We start from the raw sequence: 18,677 nt of genomic DNA on the forward strand, positions 1-18,677 counted from the left end.
TGGCCGCCCCACTTCCCAGCCAGGCTCCTCCTGTCAAACTGCCACATGACATGACAGGCCTGTGCAGGCCACACACAGCCCACAGGACAGCTGGCACACGAAGGGGTAGTCTAGGCCGAGTGCATGGTGAGATCCATGCTGGGATTTGGGAAGAGGGTTGACGGTGAAAGCAAGGAGAAGAGGAAATGCTGCAGGGCTGGCTCAGGGGGCCAAAGGGCTCTAAGTCCCTGCTTCCCCTGCTCATTCCTGCATTCCTAAATATTTCACACCCAAACAGAAACAAACACCACACGTAGCAAAATGACTTTTTTTATTGCAATAGCTTTATGGGTACTCCTGGGTCTTCCACAGAGGAATGGCTCAGCTCTGGGGGCCATTCAGGGGTTTACTGGGCTGGCATAGGCTGGGGGGTCTCCCGCCCACTCTCAGCAGCCCCCTCCAGCCCATTCTGCTCTGACCCCAGCTCGGGGTGCTCCAGAGCATTGCGGGTGTCAGCTTGCCACAGTGTCACCAGGTCCGTGGGAGTCTTTCCTGCCTGGGGGGACCAAGAGGACATCTGGTCACTGTTGAGAAGTCTGTAGCAGGAGGGGCCCTCATCTACATCAGTGGTTCCCAACAGGGAGCAATCGGCACTGTCTGGAGACCTCCTGGTTATCACAACAGGGGTGGAGGCAGGGGTGGGTGCCGGGTGGGTACTACTGACATCTTGAATAGAGGTCAGGTATGCTGCTTAAACATCATACAGTGCACAGGACAGCCCGGCCCCAAATACGTCAATACTGCCAAGGTCAAGAAGTCCTCATTCACACCCTCCCATATCTTCCTGACTTTCCCACATTTCTTTAGCCATTCTTGATTTAGGGGGACCTCCATTCTCCTCCATTTTGCGATTGCTCTGGATCCCAAAGAAGAGCTTGGAATAGTGTACATGGCATCCTATGAGAACTCAGGGACCACCAGGAACGCACATGGTATGCTAGGAATGGTCATGCCAACCAAGTGCTTAGATTCCTGCTCGCTCTCCATGATTTTGGCCTCCTTGGGGCTGGACATCAGCACCCTCTGTAGTCTATTTGAGGGCCTTTGGGAAGTTCCCTAACTGCCCCTCCAGGATGTTTCTCTGCACTCGCCCTCTGGACGTAGACGGCAGAGAGAGACGTGGGAAGCAGAGAGAGACGTGGGAAGCTGAGTGGACCTGAAAACCGCGGGTCTCGGAGAGACTCTCCACTGTAAAAGTGCTCCAAGGGCAGGCAGGCTGAGCCTTGCTCCGTTCTCCGTTTCCTCTGAGAGCCCAGCATAGGGCCTGAGTGTGCAGTGCACACTGATTACTGAATCAGGAAAGGAATAAACTTACCACGTTCTTGGTCATCATGTCAGCCCCATGCAGGAGCAGCAGTTTGATGATTTTGTAGCGGTTGAGCCTCACAGCATCATGCAGGGCACTGTCCCCTTCCTAGAGCCAGTGTGACATTCAGCATAGCCCACATGGGCACATGGGAGCCCCCAGGCTGCCTGCACCCCTATGGTGGGGCTGGGCAGGAGAGAACCCAGACACTCACTCTGTCTTTGGCATTGATGTCCAGGCCCAGGGACAGAAAGTACTCCACGATCTCCACGTGCCCTGTTCGAACCGCCACATGCAGGGGGGTGCTCAGCAGCTGAGTAGGGAGGAAGTAGAAACTGCTGGCTGAAGGGGCCTGGATTGTGTACCTTTGGGAGTGGGGCTGTCTTAACTCCAGCCTTATCCCCCTCAAGTCCTAGTGCCAAGGCCTGAGTCCTGGAGAGGCAGTAATACTACAATTCTCACCATCCTATCCAATGGTCTAGCTCTGAAGCATTACCTGCTACCTCCCCTGGGAAGCCTTCCATGATTCCCCGTTCACCCAGCTATGAGCAACTGCTCACTCCTTTGCCCTTCTTTTAATAATTATAATAGGTGTCATTTATAGAGACATGACTGTGATGGGCATGGCAAAAGCTTATAAAACATTGGCCTTATGTTGAATAATTAATTCACATACATTTTCCCATCTAATCTACACAAGAACTCTGCAAGACATTTTACAGATGAGCAACAGCGGCTCAGAGGCTGTCACTCACTCAAGGTCACATACAAAGGAATAAATACATAAAAGATGGTGGGTGAATAAATAAATAAATGGATGGATAAATAGACAGAGGACAGATAGAAGGATGATGGATTGCGTGGAGAACAAATTCTGCATCATTTGGGTGGTCCCAAAGTCCCCAAGACAGTGAATCTCTTCTCCTTCGCTCTCCCCTGCTCTTCCCGCTCCCATCCCCAGATGGTGGTTTCCAAGGGCCTGCAGTTGATGGAAATGATCCTTCCCTGGGTTCTGCAGCCTCCAGAAACCAGACTTGTTCACGACCTTTCTGCCTTCCCCAGCTTTTCTGCCCTCTGCCTCTCACTCCCCACCCACAGTCACCCCAATATCTGTGAGCATTTCTGCCTCACCTTATCCCTTATATTGGTGTCTGCTCCTCGGCTTTGCAGTAGTTTCACCACCTCCAAGTGGCCCCCACGGCAGGCCCAATGCATGGCTGTGCAATCCAGCTAAAAGGGAAGGATGGGACCTGATTGCAGAGCTTCAGGGAGGAAGGTGCCCCGGGGGAAAGGACCCCAACCAAAAGGGCAGGGAGATATCCAGGAGAAGGGTACAGGGAAGGGGTGGGGCACTTTAGTGCCTGGGCAATAGATCAAGCAGAACATAAGGACCCTTGGGGCCCATCTGGTCCAAGCCAGATTTACAGAGGAGGAGATGGGGCCTGCCCAAGGTCATACAAACCACTAAAGGTGGGGCCTGGCCCCTGAGGTAGCCTGTCTGTGTCCCAGGCTGGCACACAGAGAGGGAGTCTATGTCCACCTCCTGCCTCCCACCCAATACCTGCCCTCTTGCTCACCCGATCCTGAAAGTCCACAGTGGCCCCACTCTCCAGAAGCTTCTCCAGGATCTCCATGTGGCCCTCCAGGGAAGCTCGGTGCAGTGCTGTCCTGCGGAACTGTCCCCATATAGAGTGTCAGGGCCTGACCTCGGGCCCCAGGCCGAAGCCCATTCCCCACACAAGCTGAGGTGGAGGCCTCATCCCCACTTGATTCTGATCTCTGTGCTAGGTGCCCATATCTTCTATGTGCTAGCTTTTCATGCTCTATCCAGACCAGCTTGGATCCCTCCTATCCCCCGGAGACTCCCACCTTCTCCCTGCCCCAAGCACACCAAGCCAGGCCTTCACACAGGCTGTTCCCCGGGCCAGAATGCCCATGTTGCGTTCACTCCCTTGATGAATTCTTGCTATTCCTTCAAGATGCCGCTCAAATGCTATTGTCTTTAAGAAACCTCTAGGCCAGAGCTGTCCCTGGGGCCCAGACAACCCTCCAGCGTGAGAGAGTGTTGGAGAGCTGGCTAAGTCTTACTTAACTCTGTGTTCCCTGAGTGCCTAGCCCAGGGCCAGGATGGGCAGGTGCACCTTGAGTACTGATTCAAGGAAAGAATGAACCTCCTCTCTTCTCAGGGCAGTTGGCTTCCTGCTTTGATCTCTCGAAACATCAGTCTCCCACCTAGTCTCAACCCTTGTCTTTGTGGTACTCCCGGTACCTACACAGTGCTCAGATAGATAGAACAAGAGAATTCAGACTCTGGAGTCTGAAGAACAGAAAGGACATGTAGTCTCATCTAAGCCTACAAGAATGCAGGCCCATTCATTTGCTTAACCCCAGGATATGGGTTCAGGAGAAAGAGGCCGTTCCGAGGAAACCACAAAAAAGTATGGTGGTGGAAACATTTTAAAACTAGTGCTGATGGTCGCACAGCATTATAAATGTAATCAATGCTGAATTGTACACGTAAAATGGCGAACATGGCATTGTCAATAAAATGAAATAATTAAAGGAAGTGTGACGTGCGATATGACACAAACATATCATATCCTAGCATTATTTTATAGTTTTTTCATTCATTCAATAAATACTTATCGAAGCACTATTATTCCATTTGATCCCCAGAATATGCTCTGTGGGAAGCAGGGTGTTTTACAGAGGAGGAAACTGAGGCATGGAGAGGTGATGGCCCAACTACAGGTCACATAACTAAGGAGTGGCAGAGATGGGACTCAGGCCCCAAACTCCTGGTCTTGGACTCTTTTTTTTTTTTTTTATTCCATTCCTCCTTCTTCCCTAAGGAACCACGTGGCACCTGGTACTCCGGATGGGGCTCCCGTTGGAAAGGGTCTAAGGATTTAGGTAAGCTCCTGTGTGGGGAAGGGGGCAGCCCGCATCTTCTGAGGACTCCCCTCCCCAAGGACACCCAGCACCTGTTCTCAAACATGCTCACCAGAGGGCTGGGTGGGGGCAACTCTGAAAGGGAGGCAGGCACAGGTGAAGAGGTTAGTGAGAACTCACCTGATCGCAGGTGTCAGGGGAACCCCCATCGGCCAGGAACTTCTCAATCACCTTCATTTTCCCTTCCACGGCAGCGGTCAGAAACGTCTGCTCCTCCACGGGGCCAGTCTGGAGGGCGTGCATGCCGTCATGGGGGGCCGCCCGGCAGTGATCCAGGCCCGCCCGCGCTCTCCTGCCCACACACGGGTCCTCCCAGGACGCTTACGATCTCCTCGGGCTCTGGGGGCTGCTCGGGGGCGGCCAGGGCCGCCCGCTTCTTCTGCTTCCGTTTCTTCCGCAGCTCGATGAGGTTCTGGATCCCGCCCACTTCGATGATCTCCCGTCGCAGGTCTAGGGATGTCTTGCGCACACGCTCTTGGCCCTGCGGGGGATGGCCTGTCAACCCCAGGCCGGGCTTGGGTTCCCCTGAGCTAAGCGGAGGGGGAGGATAGGGAGAGCTTTCAAGAGGGAAAGAATCCAAGTCTAGTTCTCCTTCCCAGGACTAGGAGAAGCACGCAAGGCCCAGGAACAGGTGGCTCCGGTCAGGGGCCAGGGAGCTGCCTCAAGGTTTCACCTGGGGTAGGGAGTGGATGAGAGAAGCTCAGACGCAACTCCTAGCACAGGCCTGCAGAACAGGGGCCAAATCCTCAGCTCCCGTGCAATTCCACTTGTGTGTGTGTGACCATAAAAGTAATACATAAGGAACATTAAAAATAAAAGCAGTACAGAAGTATAGAAGTTTTGGGAAGAACGCCCCTCTCTCCTACAGGTAACTTCTCTCGTGGCTGTTATGCCCTTTTAGACACACTTCCTATGGGATCACCCTCCACACAGTGGTCTGGAGACTGGTTTTCTCTAATGAGCATGGAGATGTCCTGTCAGCACACACAGCCTCCCTCGGCCCCTCAACACCCGCTTGGTGCCCTGTCACGTGGCTCTCCCCTCCCTGGGGCTTTCCCTGGATCCACACGTGCAGGTCTGACTCAGCAGGTCTGGGGCGGGGCTGTTTGACATACATGCTGCATTGCTAATAGGCTTCCAGGGGTCCTGATGCGGGTTCGAGGACCACACTGGGAGGAGCAAGGCTGTGACTGCCTGTCCTGTCCCCTGAGCACAGATCTTGGATTCTCCTCCCACTTACCTTAACCTTTTGTAAGGCCAGATTCGGTGCCCCATGGTGCTTCTCATCCTCCAGCACCAGCATGTCCATGGGCAGCTTCTGCTGGGCGGTTCCTCGGAGTTTCTGATGAGCCAAGGAGAAGACATGCTCCAGGGCCTGTCTCAGAGCCTGGGAGACAGGTAGCCTCTCCCCTAACCACTCAAAGTGAAGGGGCGGGAGAGAATAGAGTACAGGACCAATCCTAGTGGGGCACTAACCATAGTTATAAGAAGTGTTAATCACCCTTTACAGTGTTCATCGTGGTTGCTTTGTTCTGACTGAGGAAAAGCCCACCCTGACCTGGCTGGGAGGTGTGCGCCTCGGGGGAACGCTGTCCCTTCTCCTAATCGGAGGACCAGGGGGACTACCTGACATCACGGAAAGATTAACAACCTGATTATCAAAACACTGGACCCGTGACTGTGACTCACTGGCGACCAGCCCTTGCAACCCCCAGCCCACGTTCCTCCCCACTTGTCCATAACCATTTCACCCGTTCCCCCCACCTTTTTTTTTTTGCCTAACTGCCCTTTCTCACACAGTCATTGTTTCTCTACCCTTTAAAAGCAGCTGGCAAGTGGCATGGAGTGGGGGTGGGGGCAGAGCAGATTTTATAGGATGACCCACTGCTCCCCATACTGCCGGCAATATTGGAATAAACGTTCATATATGATTCAACCTCGTCTCTGCTTAATGAGCTCAAGTAGTGACAGGCAGCCTGGACCTATTCATTGTGTGGTTTCACGAAGACATGCTCCAAGGACCCTCTCCTGTGTGGCCTCAGAACCCTTCCTATGCCCACTCCTGACTGGTCCTGGAGGCCCTGGCCAGAGCAGGGCTCCTAAAGAGACCCCCCAAAAGGGGGCAAGTTTCAGCTCCCCACCTCAACCCCGACCCCGACTCTAGCTCAAGCACCTGCCTGCTGATGGCTCTGAGTCCCCAGCCAAACAAAAGTGAAAGCTACCGAAATGAATTTTCATGAAACTAAATATATTCACTTTTTTAAGCACTGAGATTATTTTACAACTTTTTTGGCCTTAAAAATTTATTTTGATGCCGTGGCCAGTTTGGCTCAGCGGTTAGAGTGTCGGCCCTCAGACCAAAGAGTCATAGGTTTGATTCCAGTCAAGGGCATGTACCTTGGTTGTGGTTCATCCCTGACCCTGGTCCAGGTCTTGCAGGAGGCAACCAGTTAATGTGTCCTTCTCATATTGATGTCCACCCCCCCCACACTATATCTGAAGATAAATAGAAAAATATCCTTGGGTGAGGATTATATATATATATATTATTTTGATGAAACAATTATAATAAGAGTTGATAGTTATTTCTTAAATGGCTTACTTGGCAATATAAAAAAATTGCAAATCTATGTCAGATACCAACTTTTCCCCCTTAGATTTTACTGATCTATGAAATTCTAAAATGTAGAAACTTTTGCTCTCAGGGACCTAAGAGATGGGAGCCAAAAGTTTCAGCTCAAAGTGGACTCGAGTAACCTTATTCTCACTGTGAAAATACAGGTGAGCCCTGGCTGGTTTGGTTCAGCGGTTAGAGCGTCCTCCCTTGGTCCAGAGACACCCAGGTTCGGTTCCTGCTAAGGGCACACACTGTAGTTAAGGTTTGTCCCCGGCCCTGGTTGGAGTCATGTGGGTGGCGGCCAATCAATGTGTCTCTCTCATGTCGATGTTTCTCTCTCTCCCTTCCTCCCTTTCTCCCTCTCACTCTATCTGAAGATGAATGCAAAAATGTCCTTGGGTGAGGATTTAAAAAAAAGAAAAAAAGAAAGAAAATACAGATGAAACTCCTTCCCAGTCTCCTCTCCATTTGTAGCTCTGACCTGCCCCGACTACTTCCTCCGTCTCTCTTCTAATAAAAGCAATGCAGAAGCATAATGGTTTTGAAAAGAAAGCCCCACTCTCCCTCTGGAACCCATTTCTGAGGTTCCAGTGCACCGGGAACATTCGCCCAGGGGGGAGGGTGCTGATCAAGATGCAGCTGGGGAGGAACGGCCACCCGTCCAAAGCTCTCAGCTGGCTTTGTATCATTTCCCACTGAGTTCTGGTGTTACACTCTGTAAGGGTTGTTTGGAGGGCTGATTTCTCAGGTCTTTATTTTAGAGGTCCTGTGGTCCACTGGCTTCTTACTTCCATATCGGGCTGCTCACATGGCTTGAAGCCTCTTCTGAACACTGCATCTTCTCCTAGGGTCAAGGGATGACCTCAGGCTGCAGCTACTACTGCCTGTGGAACCCTGGCTGGGCTTATCCTGGAACAGCCAGAGGGTGGGCTTGGATCTTAATTGTCTTGGTATCCCCAGCACCTGTGACAAGGCCTGATCCATAGCAGGTGCTCAGTGAATATTTGGAGAATAAGTAAATGAATGAGTGAATGGATGATTGCAGGTGGGCTCAGCTTCTCTGCCCACCCCTAAGTCCTCAGTGAGGACCTGACCCAGTAAGTGTCCCACAACAAAGCCTCATTCCCTGGGCTGGTCTTCAGGATCCTCTTTGCTCTCCCACCCAAGAAGGGGGCACAGGCTGGACAGAGGCTCTCCTCTGAGGACCTCCTGGACTTGGGGCTGGTGGGAACAACTGGGGACTCTAATGCCCATCCACATTTTATCTAGACTCTATGGCCCCTAGCTTTAGATTTGTCTTTTTTTTTAATCCTCACCTGAGGACATTTTTGCATTTTATCTTCAGATAGAGTGAGAGGAGAAAGAGAGAAACATCTATGCGAAAGAGACACATCAAGTGGTTGCCACCCACATGACCCCAACTGGGGCCAGGAACAAACTGCAACCGAAGTACATGCCCCTAGCGGGAACCGAACCAAGGACTCTCTGGTCTGCGGGCCAATGCTCTAACCGCTGAGCCAAACTGGCTAGGGCCAGATTTGTCTTTGTGGGCTGGTATACAGTAGGTGCTTAATAAATGCTATTGCATTGGATGCTAGTTAGTGAAACACAACAAAACTTCCACTTTATTTCATAGACGGTTGTACAGACTGAATGAGAGAATGCCTATCCAATACTTAGCATAGTGCCTGGCACTTGAAGGTACTCCATGGGAAGGCTGGCTCTGTGGGCACCCAGTGTCCTAAGAGCCCTGATGCTATATTTGTTGTATGAATGAATGGATAAGGACTGCCCCATGTTCCCTTGCTGAATGTTTCTGTGTCCAGCATTCCAAAAATGGCACAGTGGCATGAATCACCTGCCTGGCACTGATGCACAGGCCCTTGGGGAGTGAGAAGTGGCATTCCTGGACATCCAGGGATGCCCCGGCCAAGACTCAGCAGGCTCGGTCCACGCTCTTCCTCTATAAGCCCGCCTTCCCTTCTCTCGTCCTCATCTCTTCTTCCAGTGGAGTGCTGATCCCTCCCTCTTCCTCACCCCATTCAGCCACTCTTCTTTTTTTTGAATGGAGTCCACCTCTAAACTGATTTATCTTCTCCCTCCCATTCCTGTGTGGGCCACTCTTTCCCTCCAACAAGCCCTTCTCAGGGCTATCAGAGCTGCCTTTCTAAAACAGTCAGATGGCACCACCCTCCCGCACTCAACAACATTTAGTGGCTTCCCAGTGCCCACATATCCCTCTCTGGGTTTTGTCCTGCCTCCCTTCCCAGCCTTAGCCCCTGCCACCAGACTTTCTAATAATAGTCATGCTTTCACTTACCCAAACTTTAGTGCCTGTCTTTTTCTCAGCCTGGAATACCCTCCCCACTGTGATCTCCACTCACCATTCTTTTTTTTTTTCTTTATTGATTTTATTTTATTTATTTATTTTTACATTTATCTTCAGACAGAGTGGGGGAGAGAGAGAGAGAGAACCATCAATGTGAGAGAGACATATCGATTGGTCGCCACCCGCACGACCCCAACTGGGGCCAGGGACAAACTGCATCTGAGGACCATGCCCTTGGCCAGAATCGAACCCAGAACTCTTTGGTCCACAGGCCGATGCTCTAACTGCTAAGCCAAACTGGCCAGGGCTCTTTATTGATTTTAGAGAGAGAAGGGAGAGAAAGATAGAAACATCGATGAGAGAGAACATCGATTGGCCACCTCCGGCACACACATACCGCCCCCCACAACTGGGGATTTGGCCCACAACCTGGGCATGTGCCCTGACCAGGAATCAAAACCTCTTGGTGCATGGGTCGATGCTCAATCACTAAGCCACACCGGCCGGGCTCCACTCACCATTCTCGAAGGCCCAGCTCAAATGCCATCCTGTCCACAGAGAAGTCCTTGAAGGCCCACAGTTGGAATGACCCAGCCACCCTTTGTGCTCCTTCACGTCTTTCTGATTTAACACCTCTACTTCACCATTCCCCCACTCTGCTTTGTTTTAGTAGACTGTGCACCTGGCTAAAATGAATGCAGGTTGGTGAAAAGGAGGCAGGGGCTGGCCTTACAGGTCCTCTCTCCTCACAGCACTGGACACTTGGCTGAGCAGACTCTGGGTCAAGTATTAGTTTAAATAAAATGAAGAGGAGGACAAGCTCGCATGCTCCTCCCATTTCTTTATTCCAGAGGAAATGCAACTGCACAGAGCCCCGTGCTCCAAAGGCCTCCCCAAGGGCGGCTGGCAGTCCTGGGAAAACCCATGCTTCCTTTCCCAGCACCTCATCCTTCCTCCGTCTGCTCCCAGTCTTCATTCTTCATTCTGGAATTTCTCCTGTCCCAGTCTCCCACGCAGAAACTGGGGGATCTCAGGAGCCCACATTTCCAGGCCGCTCTCTAGCTGTCTTATTCTGTACAGCCTGGCTTGTCTCAAGGCCCAGGTGGGTGGGAAGGGTCTCAGGGAACCCAGCTTGGCACACCCAACGCACTGTCCCTCAGTTCTTGGGACTCAGTCTCCCACTGCCAGCAACTCTGTACCAGGAGCACCCGCGGCTGGAATAGAGCCCTAGGAACATCCGTCCCCCTTCCCACCACAGGTGTGGCAGCCAGCCTCTTCCTTCCCTTGACAGCAGAGCTGCATCTCCTCAGAACCCCTTGGGCGCCCACACCTCTGCCCATACCTCATTCTCCTCCTCCTGTGCCAGCCGCTTCTCAATAAGCTCCGTGGCTGTCTGCACCGCCTCAGAGTCCGCCATGGTGCCGTCCATAACCCGCTTCTGCAGGCCGATGAGCCACGGGGGCTTTATAGACCAGGGCACCCACCCCCGCCCTGCTGGGCGCCTTTGCCATGAGCTCACCGGCTCAATTCTCCACCTGCCTCCCCCACCTGTCACCTTCACCCCGGGCAGCCCCAGGGAGCAGAGAGAGGCAAGGACAGTTGCCCCCCACAACCATTGGCCTATTGGAGCTGGGGGGCACAGCACCCCAAGAGCACCGGTTACAGGAAGGAGCCTGCCCAGCCTCTGTCATGAGTGCTGGGGCCCAGCTGGTCCCTAGCCAGGGCAGCTGGGCTGCACAAAGGATCGGCTAGCTGCCCCTAGCCCTGATGGCAGTGCCACCTACTGGACGCCTGGAAACTGCCCAGACAGTGCTAGTCAGGGGGCCCGAAAGCCAAATGTGGGGACCCAAGACAGTCCCGGGTCCTGGGCTGTCCTGCTGGCTCTGGAAAGGGGCAGACTGCTTCTTCTGGGCTGGAGTGCAGGGTGGCTGGTGCGGGTAAGGGCAGCCGCCTCCCTCTTTGCCCTCAGCTCATGCAGGCCTTTGCCTCTCTGGGGTCCCACAGCGCCCTCTAGCAAAGCATCTCTGCATTTAGCTGTATGTCCATTAGTCCTTCACAAACTTCATCGGTCTGTTTCAGGGGGCCTCTGCGGGAGGTTTATTCAACCGTCTCAGGAGGCCAGTGGAAGTGCCAGAGTACAGTGCCAAGCCCAGGTGACGACGCCAGCTCCGACTGATCGTCCCTTTCTCCCGTTTCCCTGACAGGCCACCCTGACTGGGGACCAGCCATACTCACTGAGAAAGAAAAGTACTCCCAACTGGAGAAGCAGGCCTGTACTTGCTCCGTCCGACACCTGGACCTGTGGGACCCAGCCCTGGCTCGCCATGACCCATGTTTGACCTGCCAGGGACCCAGAGACACCACGGCTCTGCGGTTCTGTAACATGAACAGCTCCCTTTTTTCTCTGGTCCCCTTGCTGGCAAAGCGGCTCATGCTCTAAATTTGTCAGAGATTCTGTGTTACCATCACAAGGCACAGTGTCTCCTGTGTGCACACCTTAGTCCTGAGGGCCTGGCTTGGGCTGCAGCTGGAAGCCAGACCCTCCTGCTACAGGAACAGACCAGCAGGTAACTACCCACCTGCCTGAGATGCTGCCTTCTTCACATCTGTCAGTCCAGTTAATCCTCCCAGCAACTGAGGGCAAGGGCAGGGCAGGTGGTATCACATCTACTTTAAAGATAAGCAAAGTGGGCTCAGAGGTTAAGTGGCTTTTCCAGAGGAGCTGTGAGAACACGGGGCCCAGACACTGGCGTTCAAGGCCTGCTCCGCCGTACTCTCTGCTGTACCCAGAGCAGCTGTGGAGGCCGGCACCCACCTGTTCCCACATCAGACCCGGTTCCCAGGGCTCCACAGAGCTGCAGGGGCACTCAAAGTCAAAGCCAGGCAAGAGAGAAGAAAGGAGCAAAAGGCTTTATTGATAAATATGCAGATATCTCTGTACACAGGGACCTGCTGTGGGACCATGACTGGCTGCAGACACCCCACTGCGTGGGTTACAGCCAGGAGATGGCCCTGGGCAGACCCCTGCCACAGCAGCCCAGCTGTCCGGCCACCTGCTTCATCTCCGCCAATTGTGCTGGGGGCAGGGAGAGGCAGAGGCTGGCTTCAGGCTCCCTGCCCCTGGGGCTCAAGAACGGTCCCCTCCCCTCCAGGACACTGGCACTGTGCCCAGGGCAGAGTCAGGGGCAGGGGAGGGACACAGCAGCTGCTTCAGACCCTGAGCAGAAACCGGAGTGAGCACAGCTGGCAGCACCAGAGGACAGATCTGGGCTTCAGGGGCCCCCGGGCTGGCCCTCATGGTGAGCCTGCTGTGGGAGAGGCAGGGTGGAGGCCCCGTTTTCCTCTTCTCTGCGAGGTTGGCAAGGCCTGTGTGGCAGCACTGCTTCCTGGCTGTCAGGCACTGGTGGCCCATGGTGGCCCTGGAAGACAGGGTCCCTTGCAGCTTGCCCAGCAGCCACACAGCGGGGAGGTGCCCTGAAGAAAATATCAGCACTCCAAGGCAGCAGCAGGGGAGGGGCCTGGTGCTCCAGCCCCACAGAGGCCCTCCCTGGCCTCTCTTCCCAGGGGTCCTTAGGCTCTCAGTCCTGGGGCGGTGGGGGCTGGTTAATGATGACCTGGATGACAAAATCTTTCTGGATCTTGGTTTCCTGGAGCCGTGTGCGGTCTGTGAGCAGCTTCCCAGAGAAGAACCATCGCTGCCAGGACGGCTCGATGCCCTCCTGGGCGTGCAGCTGCCTCTTGAGCTGCCCCACCGTGTCGGGCAGGCTGGCACTAAGCCTCACGTCCTTGCCTGTGGAGAGGCGCACCTTCAGTGGGAACTCACGGCGCACGCTGGGTGTGGGCTCTGGGGGCTCCACGCTCTCCTCCTCAGTGTGTTCCAGCAGCAGGTTCACGGGCGGTGACAGGCAGTAGATGGGCAGCTGGTAGCGATTACCCAGCTCGTCATAGCATTCACAGAGGGTGCCTGTGGGAAGGACAGGGCTGTCAGAGTTGGCCTGGGGGCTGAGTTATATCTCCGCCAAATCTGTATGTTAAAGCTCCAACCCCCAATGTCACTGTATTTGGAGATAGGGACCTGTATGAGAGTAATTAAAGTGAAATGAGCCCAGCCAGTGTGGCTCAGTGGTTGAGTGTCGACCCATGCACCACGAGGTCACCGGTTCGATTCCTGGTCAGGACACATGCCCAGGTTGTGGGCCGGATGCCCAGTGGGGGGCATGCAGGAGGCAGCCAATCAATGTTCTCTCTCATCCATGTTTCTATCTCTCTCTTCCTCTCTATAAAAATCAATAAAGGAAAAAAAATTTTTTTAAGTGAAATGAGATCATTTGGGTGGGGCCCTGATCTGACAGAATTCGTGTCCTTGTAAGAAGAGGCACCAGAGTGCTCCCTCTCTCCCTCCGCCATGTGAGGACATAGCAAGCAGGTGGCCGTCCAAGAGCCAGGAAGAGAGCTCCTGCCTAAAACTGATTGAGCTAGCACCTTGGTCTTGAGTTTTCCAGCCTCCAGAAATGAGAGAAATAAATTTCTGTTGGTTAATAAGCCATGCAGTCTGTGGTATTTTGTTGTAGCTGCCCAAGCACATTAATATACTTGTCATGGCCGCCCCATAGTCCCAAACCCACCCTATAGTCATGTGTCCCTGAGTGAGCTGGGAGGAGCTCAAGGTAGAGTCGGGAAGACCTGGGCTGGCATTCTGCCTCCACCAGGTACTGACCTGTACAACCCTGGCAAATTATTTAACTTTCCATCTGTCCATTCAACAGCTCTTTCCTGAGCATATGTGCTGGGTGCTGAGGTTACAAGGATGAATGAAATAGCACAGGCCCTGCACTTCATGTCTTGCCCAGGGGGTACACCTAGTGGGCCTCAATTTCCTTGCTAGTACAATGTACTGCATGTGGAAATATATTTACTGTGCCTTGAGCACCACTTAGTGTTAGGGCTAGACTAAATGATGTTATGGTAGCTCGCTAAATCCTAAAAACCAGCCTAGGAGGTAGGTATCCCCACCGAAAGTAGGTCACTGAGGCTTTAAATTTGAGAAGCTCTGAGATCAAGGTCACAAAGCAGGGAAACAGAGACACTCATGGTAAACCCAGGTCTAAGACTCTATGAAGTTCTACTGTTACCCCCTCTTTACATAGTCCCACAGGCTGTTATGCATGTAAATGAGATAACACAGAAGCTTCTAGTGCGGTGCCCAGCACATAAGCACCCAACAGAAGGTCGGCACCTCAGACGTTCTGGGATCCCAGAGTGCCCTGAGTAATCCTTAGCCTACTCCCATCACATTGCTTTGAGGTTTGCTGGTGCCTTTCCACTCCCTCACTGGGCAAACAAGACTGTGTCTCATTTTAGTTTGTGTCCTCACTCCTGGTCCATGCTCATAGGGCTGCTGGATGAACAAGTGAATAGCCACACCTGCCACCAGCCCTCCTCCACCCTAAACGGTGCTGATGGCCCCCTGGCTCCAGCAGGGATCAAGCCCCCACCCTGCCTGCTTACCATGTGGCAGGGTTATACTGGCTCCATCCAGGATGGCCTGAGCCAGTTCATGGTCATTGGCCTCAGCCGCGTAGGCGGCAGCCTTGAGGGCGTCCCAGATCTCCTTACGGCCCTCGAAGGCAGGTGCTGTGTCCCAGAACTCATCCCGCTTGCTCCGCAGCTGCCCATCTGTCATGGGGTAGTCACTCTTCCACTTCAGCCGCTCCTTCTTCAGGGGCTCGTTGCGTCCTAGGCAGGACAGAGGGACAGGCTCAGCATCTCTAAAGCCAGGGCTGTAGTTTAACCTCTTCCCAGCCCCTCCCTTCCCCAGGCCAGGACCAGGATCCACTGCCCGGCCCACCCAACCCCACTACAGTGGCCCCTAAGTATTTAGGTCTCTAGGCCTATCCATGGAGTCAGGGAAGAGTCTGGAAAATGCTCTCACCCAACCTGAGGATATAAAATATTTGTGTCAGCAAAGCATGTACTGTCCTTGTTGTTGTTGCTGTTGTTTAAATTTTAACTAATTTTAAAGTAATACATGTTCGGTATTTTTTTAAATCTAGAAAGAATACAGATGTGTAAAAATAATAACTGCCACCATTTATGGAGCCAGCTTGTACCAGACCACAGGCTAGGCACTTTAGACCCATTACTCATTTGATCCTCAAAACAACCCAAAGTGGGCCCCTGACTGGTTTGGCCTCAGTGATTAGAGGGTCGGCCCGCGGACCAGAGAGTCCAGGGTTCGGTTCCCGCTGAGGGCACGTACCTGGGTTGCAGTTCATCCCCAGCCCCGGTTGGGATTGTGTGGGTGGCAACCAGTTAATGTGTCTCTCTCACGTCGATGTTTCTCTCTCTCTCTCTTCCTCCCTTTCTCCCTCCCACTCTATCTGAAGATAAATACAAAAATGTCCTTGGGTGAGGATAAAAAAAAACAAAAAACACCCCAAAGTGGGGAAATGAATGCCCAGAGAGGTTGTTGTTTAAGGCCACGCAGGTACTAACTCAGTGCAAGACTTTCTGACTCCAAAGGCCACCCTTTGACCATCGTCTACACTATTCTGCCACTGTGGGAAACATTATTCGAGAATTTCACCATTCAGAAGTGCTGCTGCTGATACCTAGACAAATCTCCACCCAGCTTCCTTTTCCCCATTTTTCTCAATATAATTGAGTTCATATTATTAAATATATTATATTCCTTGTTCTCATCATGCCAGTATACAACTTTCCCTTTCTTTCACATTTATATTACCTTCAATGTATATTCCCATAATTAAAATTATAAACAATTTTAATGTTTTGTAATTCATGTTCCACCATATAGTTACAAAGAATATATTAAGAAAACCATAACCAATGAACCAAAGAATCCTGCAGCAGCTGAAGAAGAAAGCAATTCTGTTAAATGCCATTTTTTCTGGTTGCCTAGCCCCAAGTGGCTTAGATAACTCCAGAACACAGTCAAGGCTGAAGCAAGAGCATCTCTCAAAGCTTTAGGAGGCTGTCATCTAGCAGTGAGGTCTGAAGTACCTGGCTCCCATTCTAACTCAGATCCTACAGGAGAGAGACTGGACTAAAGCTGGGGGCTACCACTCGGTCACCCCCACTGGCTGGGGCAGAAGGGGGCTCCTCAGGAGAAGAGAGTGACATTCACTGCCTACCAGCTTTGTGAAAGAACCCCATGTAAGCACTTATTTATATGCATTATCCCATTTCGTCCTTGCAATAGCCTTAGGTGGCAGGTGTTATTTTCGCTATTTCACAGATGATGGGAGAGGCAGAAAGATTAAATAACTTGCCCGAGGTCACACAGTAAGGGACAGAGTGAGGGTTCTACCTCAGGTCAGACTGAATCCACAAACGGTCCTCCAGTGGGTTTGCTGATACCTGTGCAGGCAGAAAACTCTTGGGCCAGGTATTAAATTTTTTTTTTAATTTATTTTTTTAATCCTCACCCGAGGACATTTTTCCACTTTTTTTTTTTTGGTTCAGATAGAGTGGGAGGGAGAGAGAGGAAGAGAGAGAAGGAAAAACATTGATGTGAAAGGGACACATCAAGTGGCTGCCTCCCGCATGACCCAACCAGGGCGGGGAACAAACTGCAACCGAGGTATGTGCTCTTGGTGGGAACCGAACCCAGGTCTCTCTGGACCACAGGCCGACGCTCTAACCACTGAGCCAAACCGGCCAGGGCCCAGATATTGAATTTAAAGTGTCCCTGGGTTAGCAGAAGGGAATGCAAATCTTTTGTGTAGAAATATATCTTCAAACCAAGCCTCAAAGAATTCCCGAGATAAAGTTCCAAAGGAAAAAAATAAAGTCACAGTTTAAAAAAAAAAATTACAACCTACAAGGAAACAAGGCAACAGGAGCCAGAGCCAGCAAAAACAGCAGACAGAAGAATCAGACTAAAAAAATTTCAGATATGGGATTTATCAGACACAGATTATGAAATAGTGAGTTTAAGAAACAAGAGAGCCTTACAAATAAGAACAGAGAAAAAGAGATTATAAACAACAACCAAGCAGAAATTAAAAGAAACACATAGACTTCAGAAATAAAAAATACAATAACTAAAATTCAGATGATGATTTTTTTTTTATCCTCACCCGAGTACATTTTTCCATTTTTTGTACAGATAGAGTGGGAGGGAGAGAGAGGAAGGGACAGAGAGAGAGAGAAACATTGACGTGAAGGGACACATCGAGTGGCTGCCACCCGCACGACCAACCAGGGCCGGGGACAAACTGCAACCGAAGTACGTGCCCTTAGCGGGAACCGAACCTGGGTCTCTCCAGACCGCAGGCCGACGCTCTAACCGCTGAGCCAAACTGGCCAGGGCCAGATGATGATTTTTTTAAATAAATTTTCTTTCTTTATTTTAGAGAGAGAGGAAGGGAGAGGTATAGATAGAAACACTGATGAGCAAGAACATCAATTGGCCGCCTCCTGCATGCCTCTCACTGGAGATCTGGCCCACAACCTGGAATTGAACCAGCAACCTCCTGGTGCATGGGTTGATGCTCAACCAGTGAGCCACGCTGGCCGGGCTGTAACTTTTTTTTAAATCCTCAGAGAGATATGTTTTTTGTATTAATTTTGAGAAGGGGGGGAGGTAGAGACAGGGATGGAGGGAGGGAGAGAGAGATAGAAACGTTGATCAGGCCCTGGCCGGTTTGGCTCAGCGGTTAGAGCATCGGCCTGCGGTCCGTAAAGACCCAGGTTCGGTTCCCGCTAAGGGCACGTACCTCGGTTGCAGTTTGTCCCCGGCCCTGGTTGGTCGTGCGGGTGGCAGCCACTCGATGTGTCCCTTTCACATCGATGTTTCCCTCTCTCTCTCTTCCTCTCTCTCCCTCCTACTCTGTCTGTACAAAAAATGGAAAAATGTCCTCGGATGAGGATTAAAAAAAAAAAAAAAAAAAAAAAAGAAACGTTGTTCAGTTGCCTCCCGTACACGTCCTGACTACGGATCAAACCCTCGACCTTTTGGTATACAGGGCAACACTCCAACCAACTGAGCCACCCAGCCAGGGCAGATGGTCTAACATTTTAAATCAGAATTTCCAGGAGGATACAATAGGAAGAATGGGGATAAAGGAATAGTCAACAAGATTATAAAGATATCATTTTCCTCCAAACTGATCTATAAATTAAATGAGATCACAATAAAATTCCTAACTGGGAATTTTTTTCAAGGAACTTGGCAAACTGATTCTAAAGTTCATACAGAAGAACAATGACACTCAGAGAAAAATAAGGTGGGAAAACTTGCACTACAATTATGAACACTAATTATAAAGCTACAGTGACTGCCCGGCCAGTGTGGCTCAGTGGTTGAGCATTGACTCATACACCAGGAGGTTACTGGTTCAATTCCTGGTCAGGGCACATGCCCAGGTTGTGGGCCTGATCCCCAGTGGGGGGCATGCAGGAGGTGGCCA

General features: G+C 51.7%; 2 protein-coding genes across 2 annotated transcripts in view; both read right to left on the minus strand.

The window, feature by feature from the left end:
- Positions 1-365: 365 nt before the first annotated feature.
- On the minus strand, positions 366-10,985 carry ANKRD2 (ankyrin repeat domain 2). The gene is made up of 9 exons (XM_036265387.1): positions 10,586-10,985; positions 5,538-5,639; positions 4,623-4,778; positions 4,418-4,525; positions 2,923-3,021; positions 2,477-2,575; positions 1,560-1,658; positions 1,355-1,453; positions 366-535 (listed from the first exon to the last, which is right to left on the minus strand). Exons 1-9 carry the CDS (start codon positions 10,670-10,672, stop codon positions 386-388), a joined length of 999 nt encoding a protein of 332 aa, XP_036121280.1. The 5' UTR covers positions 10,673-10,985; the 3' UTR covers positions 366-385.
- Positions 10,986-12,139: 1,154 nt separating this feature from the next.
- The window catches only part of UBTD1 (ubiquitin domain containing 1), a 56,843-nt gene continuing 50,305 nt past the window's right edge, over positions 12,140-18,677 (minus strand). The window contains exons 2-3 of the mRNA XM_036264674.1: positions 14,752-14,979; positions 12,140-13,207 (exon numbers count right to left, since the gene is read on the minus strand). Coding sequence (XP_036120567.1) covers positions 12,822-13,207; positions 14,752-14,979 — 614 coding nt within the window. The 3' untranslated portion in view covers positions 12,140-12,821. The remainder of the gene's footprint in view (positions 13,208-14,751; positions 14,980-18,677) is intronic.

The sequence above is a fragment of the Molossus molossus genome, unplaced genomic scaffold, assembly GCF_014108415.1.
Source record: "Molossus molossus isolate mMolMol1 unplaced genomic scaffold, mMolMol1.p scaffold_m16_p_17, whole genome shotgun sequence".
Lineage (NCBI taxonomy): Eukaryota > Metazoa > Chordata > Mammalia > Chiroptera > Molossidae > Molossus > Molossus molossus.